The sequence below is a fragment of the Suncus etruscus genome, chromosome 18, assembly GCF_024139225.1.
Source record: "Suncus etruscus isolate mSunEtr1 chromosome 18, mSunEtr1.pri.cur, whole genome shotgun sequence".
Taxonomy (NCBI): Eukaryota; Metazoa; Chordata; class Mammalia; order Eulipotyphla; family Soricidae; genus Suncus; species Suncus etruscus.
This window is the reverse complement of record NC_064865.1, coordinates 43,812,594-43,836,062: the sequence shown is the minus strand read 5'-3', so window position 1 is coordinate 43,836,062 and position 23,469 is coordinate 43,812,594. Positions and strand designations below refer to the sequence as shown.

General features: G+C 43.6%; 1 protein-coding gene across 1 annotated transcript; it reads right to left on the bottom strand.

Annotated features, from left to right (window-relative positions):
* Nucleotides 1-659: 659 nt before the first annotated feature.
* On the bottom strand, nt 660-19,653 carry CD83 (CD83 molecule). Its single transcript, XM_049765284.1, has 4 exons — nt 19,265-19,653; nt 3,819-4,032; nt 2,568-2,674; nt 660-818 (listed from the first exon to the last, which is right to left on the bottom strand). The coding sequence occupies exons 1-4, from the start codon at nt 19,484-19,486 to the stop codon at nt 690-692; spliced, it is 672 nt and encodes a 223-aa protein (XP_049621241.1). The 5' UTR covers nt 19,487-19,653; the 3' UTR covers nt 660-689.
* Between the last annotated feature and the right edge of the window lie 3,816 nt (nt 19,654-23,469).

Here is a 23,469-nt window from a genome sequence, read left to right as displayed (position 1 = left end):
AAAAGCACGCATACTTTTTGTCAAGTACATCTAGATATAAAAACAAATGTGGCACTTTTCTTGATGAATGTCTTTCTCCCCAAGAAAAGGCCCAGTTGGGGAGCAATTCATTGACCTGTTATTTCTGCAAACACATATTACTCCTTAGTCATCACAGAGCCTTCACACCAGGAAATTATTTGCTAAATATTTCCCACTGTCTCACAGCTTGTCCTGTCAGCTTCTCCCAGACATAAAACATCTGGGCCAGTCCAAGTAAACACAACAAATTCAAAGAGATTGTTCCCAGATGTGGAAAGATAGAACTGTCTTCATGAATCTGTCCAGGGTCATCTCGGGGGTGGGTTGGGTTGGGTTGGGTTGGGAGGGGTCATATTTTCCAAGATTCTTTCCCCACTCAGAAACTTTTAGAGGGCTGAAGAAATTTCCAACAGGTTGACCAGATAGACTGTGCAGGTAATTCAAAGAAGCAATGCTACAATGATCCCTGCAGGAAGGCTTAGGATATGTGGTCAGGGAAATGACTTCCCAGGCTCTGCCCCTGCCCACAAAAGGTGGGGAAGAGAGAGCAGCTATTCAGGTAAAGGACATCAAGGAAAAGATGTCATCTTCAGTATGATGTTCAGTCCTCTCATGCCCACTGTGTCTCAGATCCTTCAACACCAGACGATCACCGGCAAAAATCTTTCTCAGACTGGTTCTACCTTGAGGGGTGTCACTGGTTCCAAATGCTTAGCTGAGGAGGTGACAGGGAGGAAAGCATGTTCCATGCCTGGTTTAGAAAAATCTGGAAAAATACTCTGATGCCGTGCAAATTTCTGGAAAATAAAAGAGATAAATGGGGAAATGAAAAATTGAGGAAAAGTACCACTTGGCACCTAAACTTAAGCTTGTTTCACTAGAAGCTGGCTGAACAGATCATTCTGGAAGCCTTTCTTATTCTGGTTCCATCACTCATCTTACTGATATTTCTAAACTCCAATCAGGAAACTCCCTGATTCTAGAGTGCAGTCAAATCAAGGTCTGATAGTGAGCTACCTGTATGAAAAACCAGTGCCCTTAAAAATAAGCATGTGATAACAAAAAGCTACATTTTTTATTTTTTTATTTTTTGGTTTTTGGGTCACACCCCAGCAATGCTCAGGGGTTATTCCTTGCTCTACACTCAGAAATCGCCCCCTGCAGGCTTGGCGGACCATATGGGATGGCGGGATTTGAACCAACTTCCTTCCGCATGCAACGCAAATGCCTTACTTCTGTGCTATCTCTCCGGCCCCCTAAAGTTTTTATTAAAATTATTTATTCCTCAAGAATTCTCAGAACCTGTTACACGCAAATAACTCTGGAGATCAAACTCTAAACTTCTTCAGAGAGGAAATTGCATCTTATATATTCATGTGTTTAGTATCAGAAGTATAAAAACTAGAGTATTTTTATTTATGACTGATGTATACCCCAATCACAGCCCAGCATCCTTCTTACCCCTACTGCACTCACCCCTGCCAAGGACACAGGGCAGAGAGAGAGTCTGGCTTCTTAGGGTTGATTCTTAGGGAGTGAATGAAGGAAGTATTAACATATAAAGGGAGAACTGTGAATGGAGTTCAGGAGCAGGTGAAGGGGTCTGTCTGGCTCACTAGCTATAGGAATAATGGGGTTCTGATGGTGGGGAGCAGAGAGAGCCTGGGCATCTATTTTAATTTCCATCCCCACCACTACAAGGCTCTTGAAGCTTTTCTAGGAAGCTTCTCACACATCCTTGAATTCCTGGGTCTGTATTTTATTGGTCTTTACAATAAGTATGTACTACTGGGTCTGGCTCTGCAGAGTCTCTAGAGCAGTGGTTCTCAAATAGTGGGGTGTGCCTCCCGGGGGGGGGGGCATGAGGCTCCATAAAGGGGAGCTCGTTTGACCTCGGCAAACACTGTCATAACAAGCTAAGCCCCGTGTTTATGTCTCTGTATGTCTCTGGAGCTGAGAGTTGCTGTGTCCTGCTTCAAACCCCGCTTCGAAAAGCTATGCGTTGCAAAACGTGCTCATTGTAGCCATAAATCCAGACATCACCTCTGATTAAAAAATCAGCTCAAATTATTTTTACATATTTTTGTTTTGCAGGTTCAAGTTTTTTTTAAAATAAAGATACTATTTACAGTCGCGCGGGGAGGGGGCGCGAAAAATGTTTTCTTTTTCCTAGGGGGGCATGACAGAAAATAATTGAGAAGCACTGCTCTAGAGTAATGTTTTCCAAAAGGGCTGTTGATCCCTATGGGCTGCCGGTGGAATGAGTAGGGGGCAGTTAATGGTCTCAGAAGCAATTAGGGGGCATTTTCTGTTTGTTCCCTGAAATGAGATAGTTTTGGGTAGGGCCCTAAGCTATTGTTTAATCATAATATATATTTTTTTCTATTTTATTTTATTTATTTTTAAGCTCTTTTTTTTATTGTGCATAATAGATATTTTTAAAAGTTGGTTTAACTAGTAAAGCACGTACTTGCCTTGCAAGTGTGAGGCCCTGGGTTTGATCCCAGGCACCCCAACAAAAGCATCCAGAAACAGATGACACTTACACATGTGAAAATGATGAGTGTCAGGTAGAAAATGACGAGCATCACCAGCAGAACCACATCAGCTCTATACTTGTTAAAATTCTCTTCTCTGTGTCTCTTGGAGCATCCTGAGAAAAATAAAGGAATGATGAAGTCAGAGAGCACCCACTCTGTGCCATAATCCAAAGCTAAGCACACATCCTTCCTGCTGCTCTTTGCAACTTTTTTTTTACCTGTCTTTGTTTCTGTTCAAACCTTTGATTTTTCATTAACTGTAGCTTAGTCTAATGTCTAGTTCTTGTCTCCCTCCCTCTCTCCTCAGAGCTTAGGTCCTGTTCCTGTTATGCTGGACATAGGGAAGACCCCCATAGGATTGAATCTTCCAAGTAAATCTGACTGCCCATCTGCATCTCTCAGTGAAGGTATCAGAACTCAGATTCCAAGGGACCAAGGTAGATGGCCAAGCTGGGTGGCCAGATAGGTTGAACTTGCTGCTTCTCTGCATCCATTTCTGGACAGGGCCTGGTGTCTGCATCGACTGAGCCAGCCTTTGTTCATTGTATATTTCTGGGAGTTTTGGGGGGTTCATGCCCAGTAGCGCTCAGGGGTTACTCCTGGCTCTTCTCTCAGAAATCACATCTGGCAGGCTCCTGGGACCATATGGGACGCTGGGATTTGATTCACCATCTGTCCTGGGTTAGCTGCGTGCATGACAAATGCCCTACCGCTTTGCTACCTCTCTGGCCCCTCATCGCAGATTTCTGACAGCTCCACAGCAAAATGGGTGTCCTCACCTCGGAGAGGGCTGGAGGACACCAAAGGACCCTTCTGTCAGCAATTCAAGCTGCATATAGTCCCCAGAATCTTTCTAGAAGTGATCCTCAGTACAGAGTGAGTGTGGAGTTAGCCCTGAATGCAGCTGAGTGTGGCCCAACCTTTCCCCACACATAAAAAAATAAAGCCCAAATAAGCCAAATATTTTACAGCTCTTGTGTTCAGAACCACAACTGCTTTTCCCCCAAAAGTTACATTTGGGTGCTTCCAATTTTCCCCCATGGATGAAGAAACAGTCTGACTTATGACTTAGCTACCTCAAGCATCTACCTTAGTAGGTCATTCTGCCCTTCAAAGAAAAGAAAAATCTAGGAGTGGCATTCCTGCCGAGGCTTGAACCTTCAGCATCATGTGGGATTCTAAGCTATGAGTAAGATTCTGGGAGATCTTGGTTGGACACACAGTCTGCAGGAAGGCCTCATAACAACACCCACTCACCTGTCACTTTTAAGGTGACTGTGCCACTGTGGTTTCCTGACCCATTGATGTCTTCCAAGGTGCAGCGGTACGTGCCTGAATCTCTGGCTGTAGCATTTCTGATCTGTAGGAGATACTGACTTTCCCATGGAGATTCTGCAGATTCTTGCTGGTGCTGCTCATGGAATAGTGCTCCCTGCCTGGGCTCCAGCCTCTCCTCACCACCCTCCTCCAGCTGTGGAAGAAACACAAATATCTCATCACATTCTGCTCCCCAAAACTACCTGCCAACACCCTTCCCACCATCTGTCTTCTGCCTTCTTCCTGCCCCATACCTCCAGCCTCAAGTCACTCCCTGAAAACAAGAGACCATGTGTCTGTGCGGCCATTGAGTGAGAAGGGGGAAATCTATGAAATCTTTTCTCATGGTTCCATGATTTTGGGAATCAGATCAGTTCTGTCCAGTATGATTCTTGGCATGCAACCTTCTATGCTGAGTAGAGAAGAGCATTGCTGTTACTCCTGCTGCTGGGGATGAGAATGAGGAGGAGGATGTGTCTGGACTAAGAAGAAGTGAGATGGGAATAAAGGCCCCTAACTCACAGTTCAGGTTCCAACTCCTCCACAGATGGAAATTTAGATGTGAGGGGAGAGAGGAAGAGAGGCAGAAGGGTTAAGAGAGAATACATAAGGTTCTTTAGAGTGGAAAAGTAGAAACAGAGAAAGCAGGTTTTGAAGAACCAGGCCATGAATTCATTCTTAGTTTGCTTGCCCAATTTGTGTCTGGAAATGTTCCTAAGTCTGTCTAGTTCCTTGCCTTATGGCTCAACAGAAACTACACAAAGATATAACAGAGCTAGCCAGCACTGTTTTTCAGGGCCAGTGAGTTTGAGGGGCCCTGGGATTAGAGGGGTGTTGCTTTCTCTCCACAGAGGCAGGCAACATGAAAGGACAGTTACAACCAAAAGATTGGGCCCTGTCACAGCCTGAAGAAGCGCCACCTTGAACCAATCATCAGGTACTTTTCCTTCTTTGCAGCATTTTATTACATTCAAATTCAAAGATTAGGCATGTCCCACTTTCAAGTCTCTTTTCCTAGACATACTTTCAGTGTTTTGGTCTTTTTAGTTTGGAAGACTAAACACAAGTAGCTCGATGGTCAGGGGCTACCCTCAGCACTATGCTCAGGAGGTGATCTTTGGGGGAATAGGAATTAAGCTTGAAAGCTCTTGCAATGCAAAGTATGCACTCCAGCCCTTTGAGCTGTCTCCCAGGCTCCATCCTGAAAATATAATTATTATTATTATTATTATTATTATTATTATTATTATAGTTTTATTGAAGTATTAGAGTTTACTCTTATTCATATTTTTTCATGCATTTATTATCTATGCATATTCTAAACTTGCCATATTAACCTGCCCACTGATCTTCCACTGAAATGTTTTAAAGCATGTGAAATGGTCTTCCACAAACAAAAAAACCATCTTTTCAGCACTTATAGGCAAATTTGGTGATCCCAAACTCTTCTTGACCTGGACAACCAGGGACCAGTATGGAGTCTGGCAAATGATCCCTGATCCCTCCATAATGGCACCAAATCGACCCTGTCTCTCTGCTTTCACGGGCCAGGTTTAATCTGTCCTGGGAAACCCTGTAATCCATCTCGTGCTTTTCTAAAGGGAATTAGTATGGCAAAAACATAGGAAAGGAGGCAAGGATGAGAGACAACTCAGGTGCACACACTCACACACACACACACACACACACAGACACACACACACACACACACACACATTTCCCCCCATAATTATGAATCTGGGAAGCACATCTTCAAGTCACTGGCAGCACGATCGTTCCTACGGATCTGCAGACTGCAGAGACATCTGGTGGCCAGTTCATAGCTCTTACAAGTTACCAGGATCCAGACACACCAGACACACCAGACACACACACACACACACACACACACACACACACACACACACACACACACACACCCCTATGCAGGGCTTCTCTGTCTAAATCCTGATTCCTTAAGCCTATACATTCTTTTTATATTGGAAGCCTCCTAACAAGGATCTGCAGACTGGGTCCTTGATTGTTCAAAAATAAAGAAGAAAAACAGGCCACGTGGCAAAGAAATCACACAGGAAATGCTTGAAGATCCTGGGGCACATCTAACTCAGCCCAATTTCTTCCTTTCCAAAGCTAAACTCATCTCAAGCTGCAGCTTGAGCTTGTGGTGGGTCCTCTTTCCTCCCTTGGCCTGACTGAGGGGCTCCCTCCTGTCAGAGTCTGGGGATGGAGGGGTTCAAGGCCAACCACCTTCAAGACCCTTCTCCTTCCCCCAGGCCGGTTTGGACTCATTAAATCAGTAGTCCCAGCAGCTTCTCTGATTAGGCCTCATCCTGCTTGGCTTTGCTAAATTAACCTCCGGATGCTTTTCCACTCGGATTTCTTTCTAATAGATTTCACCAGAACTCGGCCTAGAAATCCCTGCATCCCCAAAGATGGGAACTTGGCAGCAACAACAATTTTGAGATTATCTACCTCTGCTTTTCTCTTGGGGGGCTTCCCTCCCATCTAGTGACCCCACTCCAGACTCCGAAAAGTTCTTCTGAAAGTCAAGAGCTAAATTGCAAACCCCTCTGGAGCCGGTGGAAATATGAACCACCACCCTTATTTACATAAAGCTCATTCCATTATCCAGCTGCTGGAAAAGTGCTCATCAGAACTGGCCACAGCTCCCCCTTCTGCCTTTCTGCAGAAGGAAATTTATTTTAGAATCAGCAGTAACTGGGGCAGAAGCAATATATTGTGCAGAGTACAGCAGGCAGGGAGTTTGCACAAAGGCAACCTGGGTTCAATCCCCAGCATCCCATATGGTCCCCACAAGCACCCCCAAGTGTGATTCCTGTGTGCAGAGCCAGGAGTAACCCCTGAACATTTCCAGATGTGGCTGCAAAACAAAAACTGACCAACCAACCAACAAACAACCACAAATGAAGTCAGCGGTAACAACAAAACGTCTGGTTTTGCCTTTTGTTTGCTTGATGGTCAGAAATCCGTGGGCCTCTGGCAAAACCTCCTCTACCTCGAGGGGTCTCAAGTCATTTTCAAAGGACAAAACAAAGGCCAGTGGGAAGACATCAAGGGAGGGAGTGGAAGGAGCCAGGACAGGCTAAATCACCCCCAAAGCCTCCAGCAGAAATTTGATTTACTGCACTGTCACAGCCAGCAAGGGGATCTTCAAATAGTTCAGTCCTCATGGGGGAAAGGGGGTCCCTTCCAGCTATCCCTTCCTGGGCATGAAAGAAGCAGAAAACAAATGGGGTCTGAGAAAGTAGCCTAGAGATGTGAGTCACACGCTCCCTCCCAGTATGTTCAGACTATAACTTTTCTACTGCTCTCTACTCCATATCCACATGTACAGTCTGCCACATTTGGGGTAATTTAAAGAGCTGTGCCCACATACTCCAAAATGATCTCGGATTGGCCTTTGCCTTCTTTACATTTCATTACAGCTTACCAGTATCTGCTGCAGAGACCCTTCTGTCTAAAAGCAAGCATGCAAATGCCCAGATGTCAGAGAATTCAATGCTTTGCTCCTTGACAGGACCATTGGAATGTACAAATCTCTGCTGGAAAAAGCTGACTTATTGCAACTGTAAATTGGAAACACTCTCCCCACCCTGATTGGAATGGGAGGAAAGGGTAACTAATAAAAAACCCTTGAGTGCTTCTTCCTACAGGCAGTCCTCAAGCCTTGAATATCAGAAAGTTATTCCTTCTTCCATACCAGGTGATTATTTTTAAACACAGCACGCATTCGCCTGAGCCTTGGAGATTTGAGAGAACTCCCAGACTCACTTAGGAACGAACACTCACCCACATAATGCCCAATTCTCTTGGCCTGATCACTATAGCAAAAATGAACCTTTTGGGGAGCTGGAGCAATGGCACAGTGGTAGGGCATTTGCCTTGCATGCAGCTGACTAAGACGAACTGCAGTTTGATCCCCCAACATCCCATATGGTCCCCCAAGCCAAGAGCTATTTCTGCAGTAACCCCCTGAGTGTCACTGGGTGTGGCCCAAGATTTAAAAAAAATTTTAAAAGAACCTTTTGGAAATTCATATAACACACCTGAAAATATTGCAAAATCCTCACTCCGGCTTTATGCCAAAACTCTACACAAAGTCCTTCCTCCTTCCTTAAAGTAATACCTCCTCATGTGGCTTCCCGTCAGGGATCTGGGAGGTGCCCCCAGCTGCAAAAATAGTTGTCATTTTTGAAAATCCCATTGCACTTATGCATGCTCAGAGTCGGAGATAAAAGGAGGGAGATAACACAAGGGATCCCAAGGAAGCTTTTCTGCAGAAGTTGAAGTCCCCATATCCCAGACTTGGCCATACCCCTGTCATTGCAATATCAGGTAAGATCCTGTGGCAGAAGTTAATTCTTGAGCCATTTAGGAAGATGAGAATGTCAGAGGGAGGAAAATGGAGTAATACAGCAAATGGGTAGCCTTTAATTCCTCTTTTGTGTGTGTGTGTGTGTGTGTGTGTGTGTGTGTGTGTGTGTGTGTGTGTGTGTGTGTGTGTGAGTTTTTACAAACACTGAGGCTGGCACAAAACCAGCCACTGGCAAGAACAACTCTTTGAGCATTGCAAATCGAAAAGTGTTCCACAGCCTCCCTGCGCAAGCATTTTAGGAAATAGTAATTTATAACAAAAGGAATTCCCAGCCAAGGCTAATTGAAGGAACTCTTTAATGCACCCTTTACAATGCTAATATTGTAGTGAGCTGTGCCACAATGCGATTTGGGCAAATTGATTCCTCAAAACACTCATTCCAATTATGTTTTTTAAAATCTACATTGTGCGCATTAACTCTTATGCTGATAAGTCTATCTTTTGATTGAATCAGAAAAGAGCAAAATAGAGAACGTCTCATTTTCAGGAAGCCTACAGAGTTTTGACTTGTCTCAAGGCCTCCAATTTGACTAAATAATTTAAATACCATATTCTTTCTCCAAAACAGAGATTTGATTTTAACTCAACTGCAAGCCCTAAATTAAATTCTCTTTAATTTTGCTGAATACTAAATCAAGCAAATCTGAGCACTAATTTTAAGGGTATATGAATTAAATTCAGTAAGTGGCTTTACAAATTTAAACTGGAATGAAAAATCAAATGAACATGGCTGGAACTGAACCAACAGTTCAGCCAATACCTCTATTTTTAAAATCTCTTTTAATGTAAAATGGAATTATAGTTGTATCACAATAAGTGCTAACATTCAAGATTGACAAATTTGAACAGAAGAGGGCGTTCCTATAGCAAAGAAAATTCCAGATAGATCATTCAAGCACAAATTTATCAAATAAGAGATCTGTTAAGCATGTGACAGTAGGGAGGCCTGAGAGAGCACAGCAGGAGGGTGTTTGCCTTGCAGGATCCTGACCTAGGATAGGCCTGGGTTTGATTCCCGGCATCCTCTATGGTCCCCCAAGCCTGCCAAAGGTAATTTCTGAGTGCAGAGCTAGGAGTAACCCCTGAGTGCATTGGGTGTGGCCCAAACACACAAATTCAAAAATAAATGTGATATAAAGGAACATTTTGGAAAGGCAACACACACACACACACACACACACACACACACACATTTTTTATGTAATATTTCACCTGACAATTTGAGTGAATATTTTTGAGTACAGACTTTATCTAAAGATGATATTCAATGAATCTAATATATTCCAACCACATTAAACAGTTTATTTGGGTTTTTGTTTTGGGGTACCTGGGGGTACTCAGGGTTTACTCCTATGCTCTGTGCTCAAGGAATTATTTCTGGTGATGCTCGAGGAGCCATATGGATGCCAAAATCAAACCTGGCAACATTCTAAGCATTGTACTGTCATCCTGGCCCATAATGCATAATTTATTCATTGCATTTCCCATGTACTAACATTCATGTACTTTGGTTTCTAACGCAATTAAAGTGCCCATAGAATCCCCATTTATCATCAAAAAGAGCTCCTTATTACATCCAAAATAGTTTGGCTTGGAGGCTGATATCATGATGTGGGTAATATACATGAGTTGTAACATCATATTTTTCTAAGTGTGGTTTTATGAGAAAAATGATTATTTTCCAATTGACAGGGTCTCACTGACAGAGCTAGATTGATGGCAGAGGCAGCAGAATAAAGAGTGCAGGCTTCAGAGAAGGGCAGTCAGGAAACATTCAACAGCACTATCACTATAGCTCTGTTCTTGGCCAACTGATGAGTATCTCTCAGGCAGTCTTTGATCTGCTGAGACCTGGAGGGACCATACCTCACACTGTCTAGGTGATGCTACTTATGACTATGGACAACCAAGTGATCATTATAGAAAAATATTACCAAAGATGCCACAACTTGCTTTGATTTTCATAGCCAAGGTTTAAAGACTTTCTTGCACGTTGCTTAATATGAAAGTATTTACTGAATAAATGAATCAACTATAGAAAGAATGAGTAGGTGAGCAAGGTATAAGGAACAGTTGATTTGCAATGTTTTTTTAATTTCCCTATTGAGTACATAGACCAGCTTTGGCAAACCACTTCATCTCTGAGTGTCGTTTCTTTATCTGTGACACTTTGACTTACCTTGCCCTGTCAAATATGTAAAGAGCTTGCTAATGGCAGTCTTTAACAAATGCTCCCATCTATCCCATAGTTATTCCGTATGGCTGGAACTCCAGAAAGAGTTGTTTTAGAAATCTCCAGGTAAGAGTTATTTTTGTATCCACAGTGCCACTAAATTAGACACAAGCTACTGAGTTTTCTAAAGCATTATCATTGCTGTCCCTACCTGTCATCCTTCCATGAGTATTGGTGGGTCTTCTGACCTAGAAGAGGCTTTGAGTCTGGAGCAAGCAGAAGCTGACTTAAATGTGCACTGGTATGTAAGACAGACAGACTTTCTGGTTGGCAAGTGAACCAACAGTCACTCAGGAACATTTGCACAAACATGTGCTGCCATATTACTAGTGATATTTCCTTTGCACTAGACCTGGAAGGATACCTAAGCCTGCAGAAACTGGCTACTTTGTCACTGCCAGGAGGAGACCAAATATGAAGCAATAATACTGAAAAAGAGAGAGAAAAAAACCCACACCACATTCTAGGGAAAATCACAAACCTCTAAATCTAAGCGGCACTCATCTCCAGAGCTGCCATCACAACAACCACAAGCCCAGTGGTTCAAAACAACATAACAACAGCCATGGCTTCTCTTGCTATTCTGGAGACCAGAAACTCAAATTCAGGTGTCACAAGGCCCTTTCCAAAGGCTGGCAGGACCAACTGTTCAATGACCCCTACACAGCTCATGAGGTTGCTGGTGGTTTCTTTAGTATTATTTATTATCATGTAGAACGTCACACTACATGGATTCACTTTTATCTGCCCATGTGTGTCTGCCTCTTTTTTCCCTTTTTATCATGTCACTATCATTAATTCAATGAGAAGGATCTTAACCTAATTTGATGACATCTGCAGTGATTGTCGTCCCTCCAGGTCACATTCATGTATCCCGGATCTCAGGACTAAGACAAGATTTTATGAGGGCAAAAATGACCCTCCCAAGAGCCATAACTAATATAGAAACCACATTGTAATGACTTTTCCCATTTCAATTATATAGATCAATATATCCCCCTCTGGATGCATTTCCTGTCCTTCAACATTAATACATGGGAATACACAACACCCCCATAAAGAAATGTGGTGCCAGGGCCGAAGAGATAGCATGGAGGTAAGGCGTTTGTCCTGCATGCAGAAGGATGGTGGTTCGAATCCCGTCATCCCATATGATCCCTGAGCCTGCCAGGAACGATTTCTGAGCATAGAGCCAGGAGTAACCCCTGAGCGCTGCCAGGTGTGACCCAAACAAAACAAAACAAACAAACAAAGCCTTGTTTCTACCTTCAATAAACGAAGTGTATTGTTCTGACACTTCCAGGGCCGGGCGGTGGCGCTAAAGGTAAGGTGCCTGCCTTGCCTGCGCTAGCCTTGGACGGACCGCGGTTCGATCCCCCGGTGTCCCATATGGTCCCCCAAGCCAGGAGTAACTTCTGAGCACATAGCCAGGAGTAACCCCTGAGCGTTACCGGGTGTGGCCCAAAAGCCAAAAAAAAAAAAAAAAAAGAAATGTGGTGCCTATGAGTCTATTTCCCCAAGTCTCTAGACCAATCCTACTTTGCCCCTCAGATTTACATCTCTTATGCTCTTAGAGAATGAGATAGCAGAGCTGGGTTTGATGCAGAATTTTTGTTCTCCTTTGGTCACCTTTCTAAGGTGACAGCAGCAATTATGTGAGTTCAGCCCAGTTGAACTGGAAAAAAACAAGTACTCACTCACAAAGCTTTAAAAGCACAATTTATTAGCACCAGGCAGATGCAGCAGAACTCATGCGGGAGAGAAGAGAAGCAGAACTTCATAAGCATTTTACTCCCAAAGCCAGATCAGCACTATTTCCAGGACACTTGAGCCCGTATTGTGGTCAGAGGCAGGGGATTAGCTCAAGGCCAGCCTGTGCACCTCCCATGGAAACAGTATGTTTCTGGCAACCTTTCATTTCTCTCATTTCTTCTGCTGCTGTTCATAATGGAGTAGGGGGAACAGGGCTCTAATTTTCTTATCCTTGAGGGTGATTAAGGCTCTATTTTTCTCATCACAATGAGCATATTCCTTTCAGCTAACGTTTTCCCCATCTGGATTTATTATCCCAGATACTTCCATCTCTCTTGGACTCAACCCTCACTTGGGCTTGCCTTGAATGTGGCCAGATTGAGTTCAATCCTCAGCAGTTCTGCATCTCGTTCCCTAAGCACTGCCAAGAATGATCCATGAATATAGAGCCAGAAGCCAGGCATGCTCAAACAGGTATAGCCCCAAAGCAAACAAATGGAAAAGAACACGTAGTAGACCCATTGTGTCCATAAAAACATCAAGTGATATTAACATGCTTGGATTCTACGTCTATCATAGACAGAATCATGGCACACAGGAATTTTACCTTCATAGAACCAAGTACAAAAGCAAAAGTTGAGAAAGTGATTATTAATTACCTCCCTACCCCAAATCTTTTTTTTTTTTTTTTGGTTTTTGGGCCACACCCAGTAACGCTCAGGGGTTACTCCTGGCTATGCGCTCAGAAGTTGCTCCTGGCTTGGGGGACCATATGGGACACTGGGGGATCGAACCGCGGTCCGTCCAAGGCTAGCGCAGGCAAGGCAGGCACCTTACCTTTAGCACCACCGCCCGGCCCCCCTACCCCAAATCTTAAGCCAATGATTTATCTTGCTTTGATTACAGCTAAAGGCTGAGAATAGAAATGTAAATTTCTGGGGCTGGAGAGATAGCATGGAGATAAGGCGTTTGCCTTTCATGCAGGAGGTCATCGGTTCGAATCCCTGCGTCCCATATGGTCCCCCGTGCCTGCCAGGTGCAATTTCTGAGCCTGGAGCCAGGAATAACCCCTGAGCACTGCCGGATGTGACCCAAAGACCACAAAAAAAAAAAAAAAAAAAAAAAAAACAAGAAATGTAAATTTCTCACAAGTCTCCAGGAAGGGATCATGGAAATAGTTTACAATGGAGGAACTCTTCTTTTAGAATTTATTTTCAGTTTTGCCCACCTAAAGCTTTCCTTTACATCACTGAGCCTTTCTTACAACTTCTCCTTCTTATATAGTGTCATAAGCCACGCAAAACTAAAATAGCCTAATCCTCACGTGACGTGGGTTCCCCCTTCTATTCAGAAAAACAAGTGTTTTCGTTTTACCTATTGAACTCCTTCCCTCTTCTTAGCCAAAAGAACTTAACAACTTGGTGACTTTCACAACTATCTCCTCATGGTCCAGAAATGTGTGATCCCTCATGTTCCATAGGACATCATGTGATCCATAGGCCTTTTCTATAATCCTAAGACATCCAGACTCTGCCTGGTCCACTCCCCTCAGGGCCCTCCATAGAATACACAGCTGATCCGGTGACTAAGGGAAGTTAAGGCAAATCCCATGAATGAGTTCAAATCCAGTTGAGTTTCATTGGGGAGAGTTTTAAGGTAGTCAAAAATGAAGGTTCTGGGGCTGGAGAGGTAGTGCTAGAGGTAAGGTGTCTGCCTTGCAAGTGCTAGCCAAGGAAGGAACACGGTTCGACCCCCCCCCCCGGCATCCCATATGGTCCCCCCAAGCCAGAGGCGATTTCTGAGTGCTTAGCCAGGAGTAACCCCTGAGCATCAAACGGGTGTGGCCCAAAAAACCAAAAAAAAAAAAATGAAAGTTCTCTCTGCAAACACCTAAGATAAATCCAGCTAGGTTAAATTCTATTCCTATTTGTCACCACAAATTTATCATCACCACTTTCTTAGGGATGACGAACATTTTTTTTATCAAATACATTTTTATCATTTCATTATCTTTGCTTAAATATTTTCAGTGGCTCCTTGTTGCTGGAAGAATAAGGTTCAATTCATTATAGTTTGTTTTCAATTCTCTTTGCAGCCTATTCCCAGTTGACTTTCTCTTAGTATCTCTCAACCCTCTGCTGTGCAATCCCTCTTCTATATTACTATTATATACTATACTTCTTCTATATTACTAATATATTACTAATCATGGTGTCCCCCACTTTTTGTAGATACTTGTGCCTGTAGTATGCTTTTGCTCAAGATGTGGTCATCTTGAATTTGGGTTTCACATTGAGTTTGGGTTAGTTAATGCTCAATCCTGGCACCTATCCAGAATGTTGAAATATGAATAATGAAGGTTTAAAAAAAAACAGTAGCTAATAAATAACCTTTGGTCTTGCATAGTTTGACCTAACGGACAAATAAAAGTTATTTAACAGGGGGGGCTAGAGAAAAGTAGGGAGCTTGCCTTACACTCAGCCAATCCTGGTTCAATCTCCAACATCCTGAGTCCACCAGGAGTGATGCCTAAATGCAGAGCCTGGAGTAACCCCTGAGTATTGCTGGGTGTGACCCCAAAACAAAACCAAAAAGTGATTTGACCAGAACAAGTAGTGTAGACACCAATGGGAACAGTCTGATTTTTTCTTAATAATTACAAATACATGTTTTTGCATATATTCAATGTTTCTTAATTTCATATAGAAATGTTTCCTTTCTTATGAAATAAAATGATGCACAGAAGTCTGCCTTCAAGAAAAGATATTGTAGAACCAAGGAAGTGCCATTAGTGGCTTATTTTGACACCACCATCATAAATCCACCAGGGCCTATGCTGTACAAAAGACATCTATCTGCCTAGATCATTCACCTCTAGCTCCTTAATGCTCCCTTGCTTCATGGCTCATCGTCCTACAGGATGGTAGAGAGAAAATACAACTGCCCAAGGGGAAGTTAACAATGTGGAAGGCAGCCTATAAAGAAATCAAGAACAAGCCAGACAGTATGGTCACTCTCCATGAACTTTGACCTTTCGAAGTAGCCTCCTGAAAACTGACTCAGTTCCCCTAATCCACATGATATCTAACAATCTGCCGCAGTTGGGGCTCTTCTAAATAATATAAGCTTCGAGTCTAATTTTCTGAATTTACAATCACTTCTCCTTTCTCCCTTCCTTCGAAACTCCTCTATGAAGAGTACTTGTCTTGTGACACTTCGTCCTCGCCCCCTCCATGTCACCCAAAGATGACACCCTATGTCCTCTTTCATTATGCATCAACTAAGATTATCCTAGCATGCTGCAAGATGGAACCGTATCTCCCTGACAAATAGCTACTCACAGTTATTAGTGCAAACATCAAGCATGTCCAAAGCATCCAGCATCACACTCTCCATCCAGCCTAACGAAGACAGCTTCATAAAGAGAGTTTAGGAGCCTGAAAACTCAGTAGAAAACACAAGTGTGGCCCGGCCTATGTGTGGATGTGAATACTAGTATAATAGAATGGAGCTATGCCCTAATGCTAATATCTGACCCATAGCAAATTCTATCTGTATATTTTCTCCAAATACCTACCCAAAATTATTCATAAACTTATATCAAATTTGAATCTATCCTCCGGGATAGACTGTATTCAGTTCTTGTCACTACTCAGCCCTACAAAATACAATCCAGAAAGAGAGTGAAGACAGTACCTGTGTGATCTCAGTTGGAAAGAAGTGAGTTTACCTTAAAGTTGAGTTAACATAAATTAAATTAAATTAAATTAAATTTCTATTAAATTGAGTTAACACATCTTGTGTTTGTCTTTATCGAGCCTCCTTGGTCCCCTTCTCACCCAACTTTCAGAAATAAAAGAAAGAACTGTTCCTCCATGCCTCCTTCTACTGTTCAAACCACTAGAAGAATGTTGTCATCTGCTTTGAATTTTTTGGTAAAAGGCTCCTGATAAGAAACACATGGCTTTCATGGGTCCTTTTGTTAATCACAAGTAATCCGTGTCAATTGGACAATGGCAGGATGCTTTGTGGTGCCAGAGATCTGAGTAGTAAGTGGAGTCTTAAACTGCCAGTGGTTATAGCCATAATTGTGAGAAACTTAGAGCTTTGTAGACCAGGATTCAATCTGGCAGTCAGGGAAATCCCCACTCTCCAGGGGGTGCTGTTTAAGAGAAAGCACTTCAGTGAGGAGAAGGAAAACAGCCTGAGCTTAGCTGACCTTGGGCACCAGGTTCCGGTCCTGACTTCCCAGAGATGTCTCTGTTTCATAGAATATTTCACAGGGTAGTTAAGAGTAGGGAGAGGGGAAAGGTCCAGAAATAATAATAATAATAATAATAATAATAATAATAATAATAATAATAATAATAATAATAATAATAAAACCCCCTTTTTCTTTCTTTGGTTCATTCTTTCTCTTTTTCTTTCTTTATTTCTTTCCTTCTTTCTCTTTTCTTTCTTCTTTCCTTCTTTTTTTCTTATTTTTCACTTTCTTTCTCCCTCTTTCTTTTTCTTTTATTTTTGTGAAGCACACTACTTTAAATGAAAAAAAAAAATTACTTTGAGATATGTGAGGGGAGAGAAAAGAGAAATTCATTCAAGTTAGAATATGGGCTTCTCCAGAAGAAAAAGGCCATTTATTGTTGTTTTGCTTTTGCACCACACCCAGTTGTGCTCAGGGCTTACTCCTGAGTCTTTGCTCCAAGATCACTCTTAGAAGGTTTAGGAGACCATATGGGGGGATCAGGGATCAAACCTAGGTTTCTTTATGTGCAAGCAGGTGCCTTACCTTATTCAGCCCTAAGCCACTGACCTTATTTCCAGTATAACATTTTTTACCTATTATACAAATACAATCCATTTTAAAGTATAATTACTAAACTGGAAAACAATACAATGTCAAAATACGTTGAGACCTATTTAAAAAAATACTTGAAGAAGTAGTATATAGCAATGACAAAGTGTCTTTGTGATGTTTGGCAGAGTGGGACTTTCCTACCCACCAGTATGTAATCACAGACCTTTGCTCCAATGCTTTCCAATGATCCAGTATAATATATATATATATATATATATATATATATATATATATATATATATATATCCAGTATAATAGGCAGGGTCAGGGAGTCATTGGCAGGACAAAATTTCCAAGAGATTGGTGTCTTTAGACTATTCTAAGAGTTCTGAGAGGATAAATCATGTACGAACCATGTTCAATAAATAAGCATAGGCACTAGAGAGTTCCAGAATCAGTTGCCATCCATGCAGAAGCCGAAGGTTAATGACTATGGTTTTCTGCATTCCTCTGATTGACCTTATGCAAGAAGATTTAACTTGACAACGGTTTGAACTTTACAGTCTGAAATTCCATCTACTTGTTTCACAAGTATTTTTTAATTACTCCCCTGGGGATATTAATACTGTTTTTTTTTCTTTTCTTTTTTTTTTTAAGAGTCTTTAGAAGAAAAAGCAGTTTCATGCTTTGCTTCTTCTTTGAGATAAGTAAGCTCCTGGCGAGCTCACATGGGGTTAGGGAGGGGGCTTTTATTTTTAACCTTAAGTATTTAAGGGTGAAAATGGAGAGATCCAGGCAGAGCCAAGCACACAGGTTGTGGACTAAAGCTGCTGGGCGCAAGCCCAGCTCCATTGTTTAGCCACCAGTGCAGTGGTAAGCAAGCTCTCTCCCTAAGAATCTCTCAGACTCTCTCTAAGACTGGGACTGCTCTAAGCCTCAGTTTACCCAACTGTAAAACCTGGACAAAAAGAATGATCACTTAATCAATGATCACTTAAGTCCACGAGAAAGCTGGAAACAGATAGATAATGGTGTCAAAGCTGGGCATATAGTCAGCCTTCAAATCTTACTTTGGGAACCAGACAGATGGTACAACAGGTAAGAAGCTGGATTTACCCATGGACCACACCCATTGAGTACCTGGCACAGAATATAATCTCCTGAGTCCCACCTGGAGTGATCTCTGAACAGAGTCAACCCTGAGCACCTCTGTGTATAGGTCCCCCACATAAGAAAGACCCAAATCCTGCCACTTTGGTTACACTATTATTGTTCATTTATGATGTGAACCACCGTGAAAGAAGTGTGTTCTGATCCCACAGTAAGTAAAGTGGAAATGAAGTAGGACAAGTAAATTTACCTCCACATAAAACGTCTTGGTATTTCACAGGGCAAATGGCAAAAACAAGCGGAACACATCAAAATCAGGGTGCAGCAATGCCCCCTGGGACTGAACTGAAAGTTTGTATAGGAGAGGATGCAGAGAGAGAGAGAGAGAGAGAGAGAGAGAGAGAGAGAGAGAGAGAGAGAGAGAGAGAGAGAGAGCAGGAGGGAGGAGAGAGCAGGAGGGAGAGAGGTTCCAGGAGGAAAAGAGGGGGGGCAGGAGGAAGAGAGACACCACTATCTTAGAATGTTCCAAATGAGACCAATGCTTCCAAATCCCCCCTCCCTTTCAGAAGCGTGGTCATCTTCAGGGACGCCCCCCATCCCAGCCTTGCCATTCCTCTCCTAACTTCCAGGGAGCAGAACAACAGCACAGGGCAGAGGGCAAGAGTCCCCCAACAGACAAGGGGAAACCATCCAGGACCCATAATCACATCCCATGCAACAAAGTCCAATCCCATCCCTGCCCTTGTTCCCAAATTTCTCTATCTGCTTTCTCTGCCAGTCCCACCCACAGGTGTGATGCCAGAAAAAAAAAATTCCAGCAATGGGCTTCTCTGAGCTTCCCTGCGCCTCCCCCACATTTTGGACAAGATAAGGATTGGGGTCCCCTACAAAGTCACCATCTACGTCTGCCCAGCCAGCGCCTGGATGAGGGCCAAGGGGGTCAGGAGGGTGTCATGGGACTAGGAATTTAGAGTTGGATGTCCCCCATCCCTTCCAAGACACCCCTTCCCAGATGCAGAAGGTGGCCAGACTCTTAGAGGTGCCTGTGTGGCCTCCAACCAGGGTGCCCCCAATCCCAGCCCTCCTCGCCCGCCTACCTTGGCCCAGGAGACGGTGTAGGACACCTGAGGGTCCCGGGGTGCGGTGCAGGGCAAGGCCACATCTTCAGTACAAGCCACTGTCACCTCCCGCACCCCCGAAGCCAGGTTGCTGGCTGCAAGAGGAAGCCAGAGAGCAGAGAGAGCCAGCCGGAGAAGAAGTGGGTGTCCCCGGGAAGCGGGGGGCCTGCTGCTGCCGCTGCTCCGGAGGCCGCGCGACATGGCTGGGCGTTGCAGGCTTGCAGAGCGGGGTGCAACCCTCTTGTAGCCGAGCACCCCGGGACTTCCCCGGAGGCCGACCCTGGGGAACCCCCGGAGGACGTGGGCGAGCCTTCACGGGCCGGCCAGGAGCGGGGAGCCCCCTTCCCGCCTAGGCACCCCGCTCCGCCTCCTGGGCGCCCCGCCTCCAAGAGCTGGCCCCAGATTCTGTAGCTGCTGCTGCTGCTGCTGCTGCCACGGTCACAGCCTAGGCCACCCACCAAAGACGCTGCAGCATGGGATGTCCCCCAAGGGACGCCCAGAGCTTTGCAAAAGCTCTCCGGCCAGCTTGCTTCTTCCACGCGTGGCCCCCAAACCCACAGACCTGAGAAACAAAGACAGGCCAATTCAAGACCTTATAGGGAGGAGAAACCTGATCCAGAGAAGTTGAGCAACTTCCCCAAACGCCCAGCTACTTTGAGACGACTAGGCTGTGATCCCCAGTTCTAGGTCCTAGTTGCATGCTGGAGACTGATGTATGCTCAAGCTTCTTATTCTTCTTCTTCGCTTGCAAAGGCCCTATACCTACCTTCTCTGGCAGGGGACCATCAGACTTGATCTGTTATTATTCGGACTGTTTTATTAAAAAAAATTTTTTTTTATTTAAACACCTTGATTACATACATGATTGTGTTTGGGTTTCAGTCATGTAAAGAACACCACCCATCACCAGTGCAACATTCCCATCACCAATGTCCCAAGTCTCCCTCCTCCCCACCCGACCCCCGCCTGTACTCTAAACAGGCTCTCCATTTCCCTCATACATTCTCATTATTAGGACAGTTCAAAATGTAGTTATTTCTCTAACTAAACTCATCACTCTTTGTGGTGAGCTTCCTGAGGTGAGCTGGAACTTCCAGCTCTTTTCTCTTTTGTGTCTGAAAATTATTATTGCCAGAATGTCTTTCATTTTTCTTAAAACCCATAGATGAGTGAGACCATTCTGCGTTTCTCTCTCTCTCTCTCTCTCTCTCTCTCTCTCTCTCTCTGTCTCTCTCTCTCTCTCTCTGTCTCTCTCTCTCTGTCTCTCTCTCTCTCTCTCTCTGACTTATTTCACTCAGCATAATAGATTCCGTGTACATCCATGTATAGGAAAATTTCATGACTTCATCTCTCCTGACGGCTGCATAATATTCCATTGTGTATATGTACCACAGTTTCTTTAGTGTCAGCTAAAGGACACCTTTGCCTTGCCTGCTATTGATTAAAAGTTACTGCAATTTCAGAGAAAGGTAGAAAAAAAGTTTGTTTTTCTTAGCAGTAAGATAGAAGTCATTGTGATGTGTGCCAATCTGAATTTCTTTTTTTGTTTTTTGTTTTTTGTTTTTGGGGTCACATCAGGCAGCGCTCAGGAGTTACTCCTGGCTCTATGCTCAGAAATCGCTCCTGACAGGCTCGGGGGACCATATGGGGTGCCAGGATTCGAACCGCCATCCTTCTGAATGCAAGGCAAACGCCCTACCTCCATGCTATCTCTCCGGCCCCACAGAGATTGATGCACATCACAAAGAATGAGAACAAACAGTGTTGGCAGGGTGTGGAGAGAAAGGAACTCTTATTCACTGCTGGTGGGAATGCTGTCTAGTCCAACCTTTATGGAAAGCGATATGGAGATTCCTCCAAAAGCTGGAAATCGAGCTCCCATATGATCCAGCTATACCACTCCAGGATATACCCTAGAAACACAAAAAATACAATATAAAAATACCTTCCTCACACCTATATTCATTGCTGCACTGTTTACAATAGCCAGACTCTGGAAACAACCTAAATGCCCCTCAATAGATAAATGGCGAAGCTGTGGTACATATACACAATGGAATATTATGTAGCTGTCAGGAGAGATAAAGTCATGAAATTTCCTATATGTGGATGTACATGGAATCTATTATGCTCAGTGAAATAAGTCAGAGGGAGAGAGATAGACGCAGAATAGTCTCACTCACCTATGGGTTTTAAGAAAAAAAAAAGACATAGAAAAAGATAGAAGTCATTGGTCATTCATCCTCCAGTAAACTCCAACAATGTTCTGACTTCTTTTCTCCAGAGATTAAAGGGGCAGCTGAAATTCTCTCTACTTGTTGCTTTGCAACCTCTTTTACTTCAGCTGAAGAAGTTGCTCATGCTTTCGGCCTAGTTTCATCAGCATCTTTTTAGGGACTGCCTAATACTCTACTCCAGTTGAGCCATAAATCAAACACGGTTCACTAACCTTAGACATTACTGGTCTGTGTTCTCAGCCTAGAGAGTGCCTGCCAATGTTGTCTCCTTGTTACTGATATTGCAAGCAATGATTGCTCTAATATTTTGTTCTAATATTCCTCCATTAGAGGAAGTGCTACATTCTAGGAAATGTTGCAAGTCAGCCCCTGAAGAGGTTGACTGATGGAGGGATGGAGGATGAGGTCTTTCCCCTTCAGCTCAGAGCACAAGTCTGCCACCCTGTCTAGCCGACGGTTCTGAGGTGAAATGGCGGGTAAACAACTCACAGACAGTCAGGCTTGTGGAAATATTAGCTTTATTCGGTGGACAAGACTGAAGTCCAAAGACTCAGCCTCAGTTCCAGCAAAAAGCCCCTCGCCTTCCACAGACCCTTGTTTTTATTCCCCAGAATCAGGTACCACCCAATGGTGGGATGAGATACCACCCAATGGTGGAAGCAGAATCAGGTACTACCCTAGGGTGGGGGCAGAATGCCAGGTCACACCCTAGGGTAGGGCACAATCACCGATCAGGTTAGGGTCAGTAACATAATAATCCCCTAAAATATTTACATACACAACAGTATAATAGTATTAAATATTGGCAAACTGCCTCCGTGGATGTGTCATATACATTCCCCCTCTGCAGGGGTGTGTGCAGAATTTCCAACTCTCCTACAACTCAGACTCTTTTTTGTAAATGCAATGTACCCCCCCCCCATTCCCCAGGACTTGGGCAACACTCTCAGTAAGGTTCAACCACCGCGGTCAGATGAGTCAAAGATAAAGCTGGTCTCTGCACTGCTCAAGATATGTGGGGCTAAGACCACAAGGACCACTCCATCAGGACACATCACCACACAGGGCTGGAAACTGCAGAGTACATGCTTCCTGTACTGTCTCCCTACCAGCTGGCCCAAACTCTTCCAAGATCATCCTACCTTGGTCCCTTGGAGCCTGAAGAGTCACATCGTAACTTGACCTTGGAGATGCTTGCTCCAAACAATAATTTCTTCAAACTGAAGCATGAAATAGGGAATTTGCAGAAAAACAAAACAAAAGCATTGAAAATGACAGTATTGAACACATCTTTTAAAATTAACTTCCAGTAGAGGGTGGGGGCAGGTTGGACCACACCTTGTGGTGCATAGAGCTAACGCTTGGCTCAATGCTTAGGGGTCACTCCTGATAGTGCACAAGGGACCCTGTGTGCTGCTGTTTCTGGGTCCCTTTATTTAATATACCCTTAAGAAAACATCTTCCAAGAGCCCACATGTAGGAATCTTGAACTTTCTTTTTATTTTTTATCATTCCCAGAAGCACAGCTAGAGGCTGAGGAGGTCCTAAATCTGTGGTCCTTCAGTCATGTTGTCTTATTAGGTATTGCCATCTTGTTTTTGAAATTCATGGGCTCATATTTAAACTCCAATCAGCAGGGTTTCACATTGGCAACTTTCTTTCCCACTTTGCCAGTGCAACAGATGGAAAGTGGTCATTTCTTCTTGTTTCAGTCCCAAAGCGCTGGTCACTAGAAGCCAGGGACAATTTATGCCTCAAGGCCATTGTGAGAATTACCCTTTCTTCTCATGTGGCTTTTTGGATTAGAGCTATTTATAAATTCTGGACCAAATCCCTTCTTTTTTATGCTTGTATCAAACATCTTCCATTGGTCTACGGTTTGTGTTTTTCCCATTGTTTGTGATATATTTAATGAACAAAATGGGGTTTTTAATACTTTACTATACC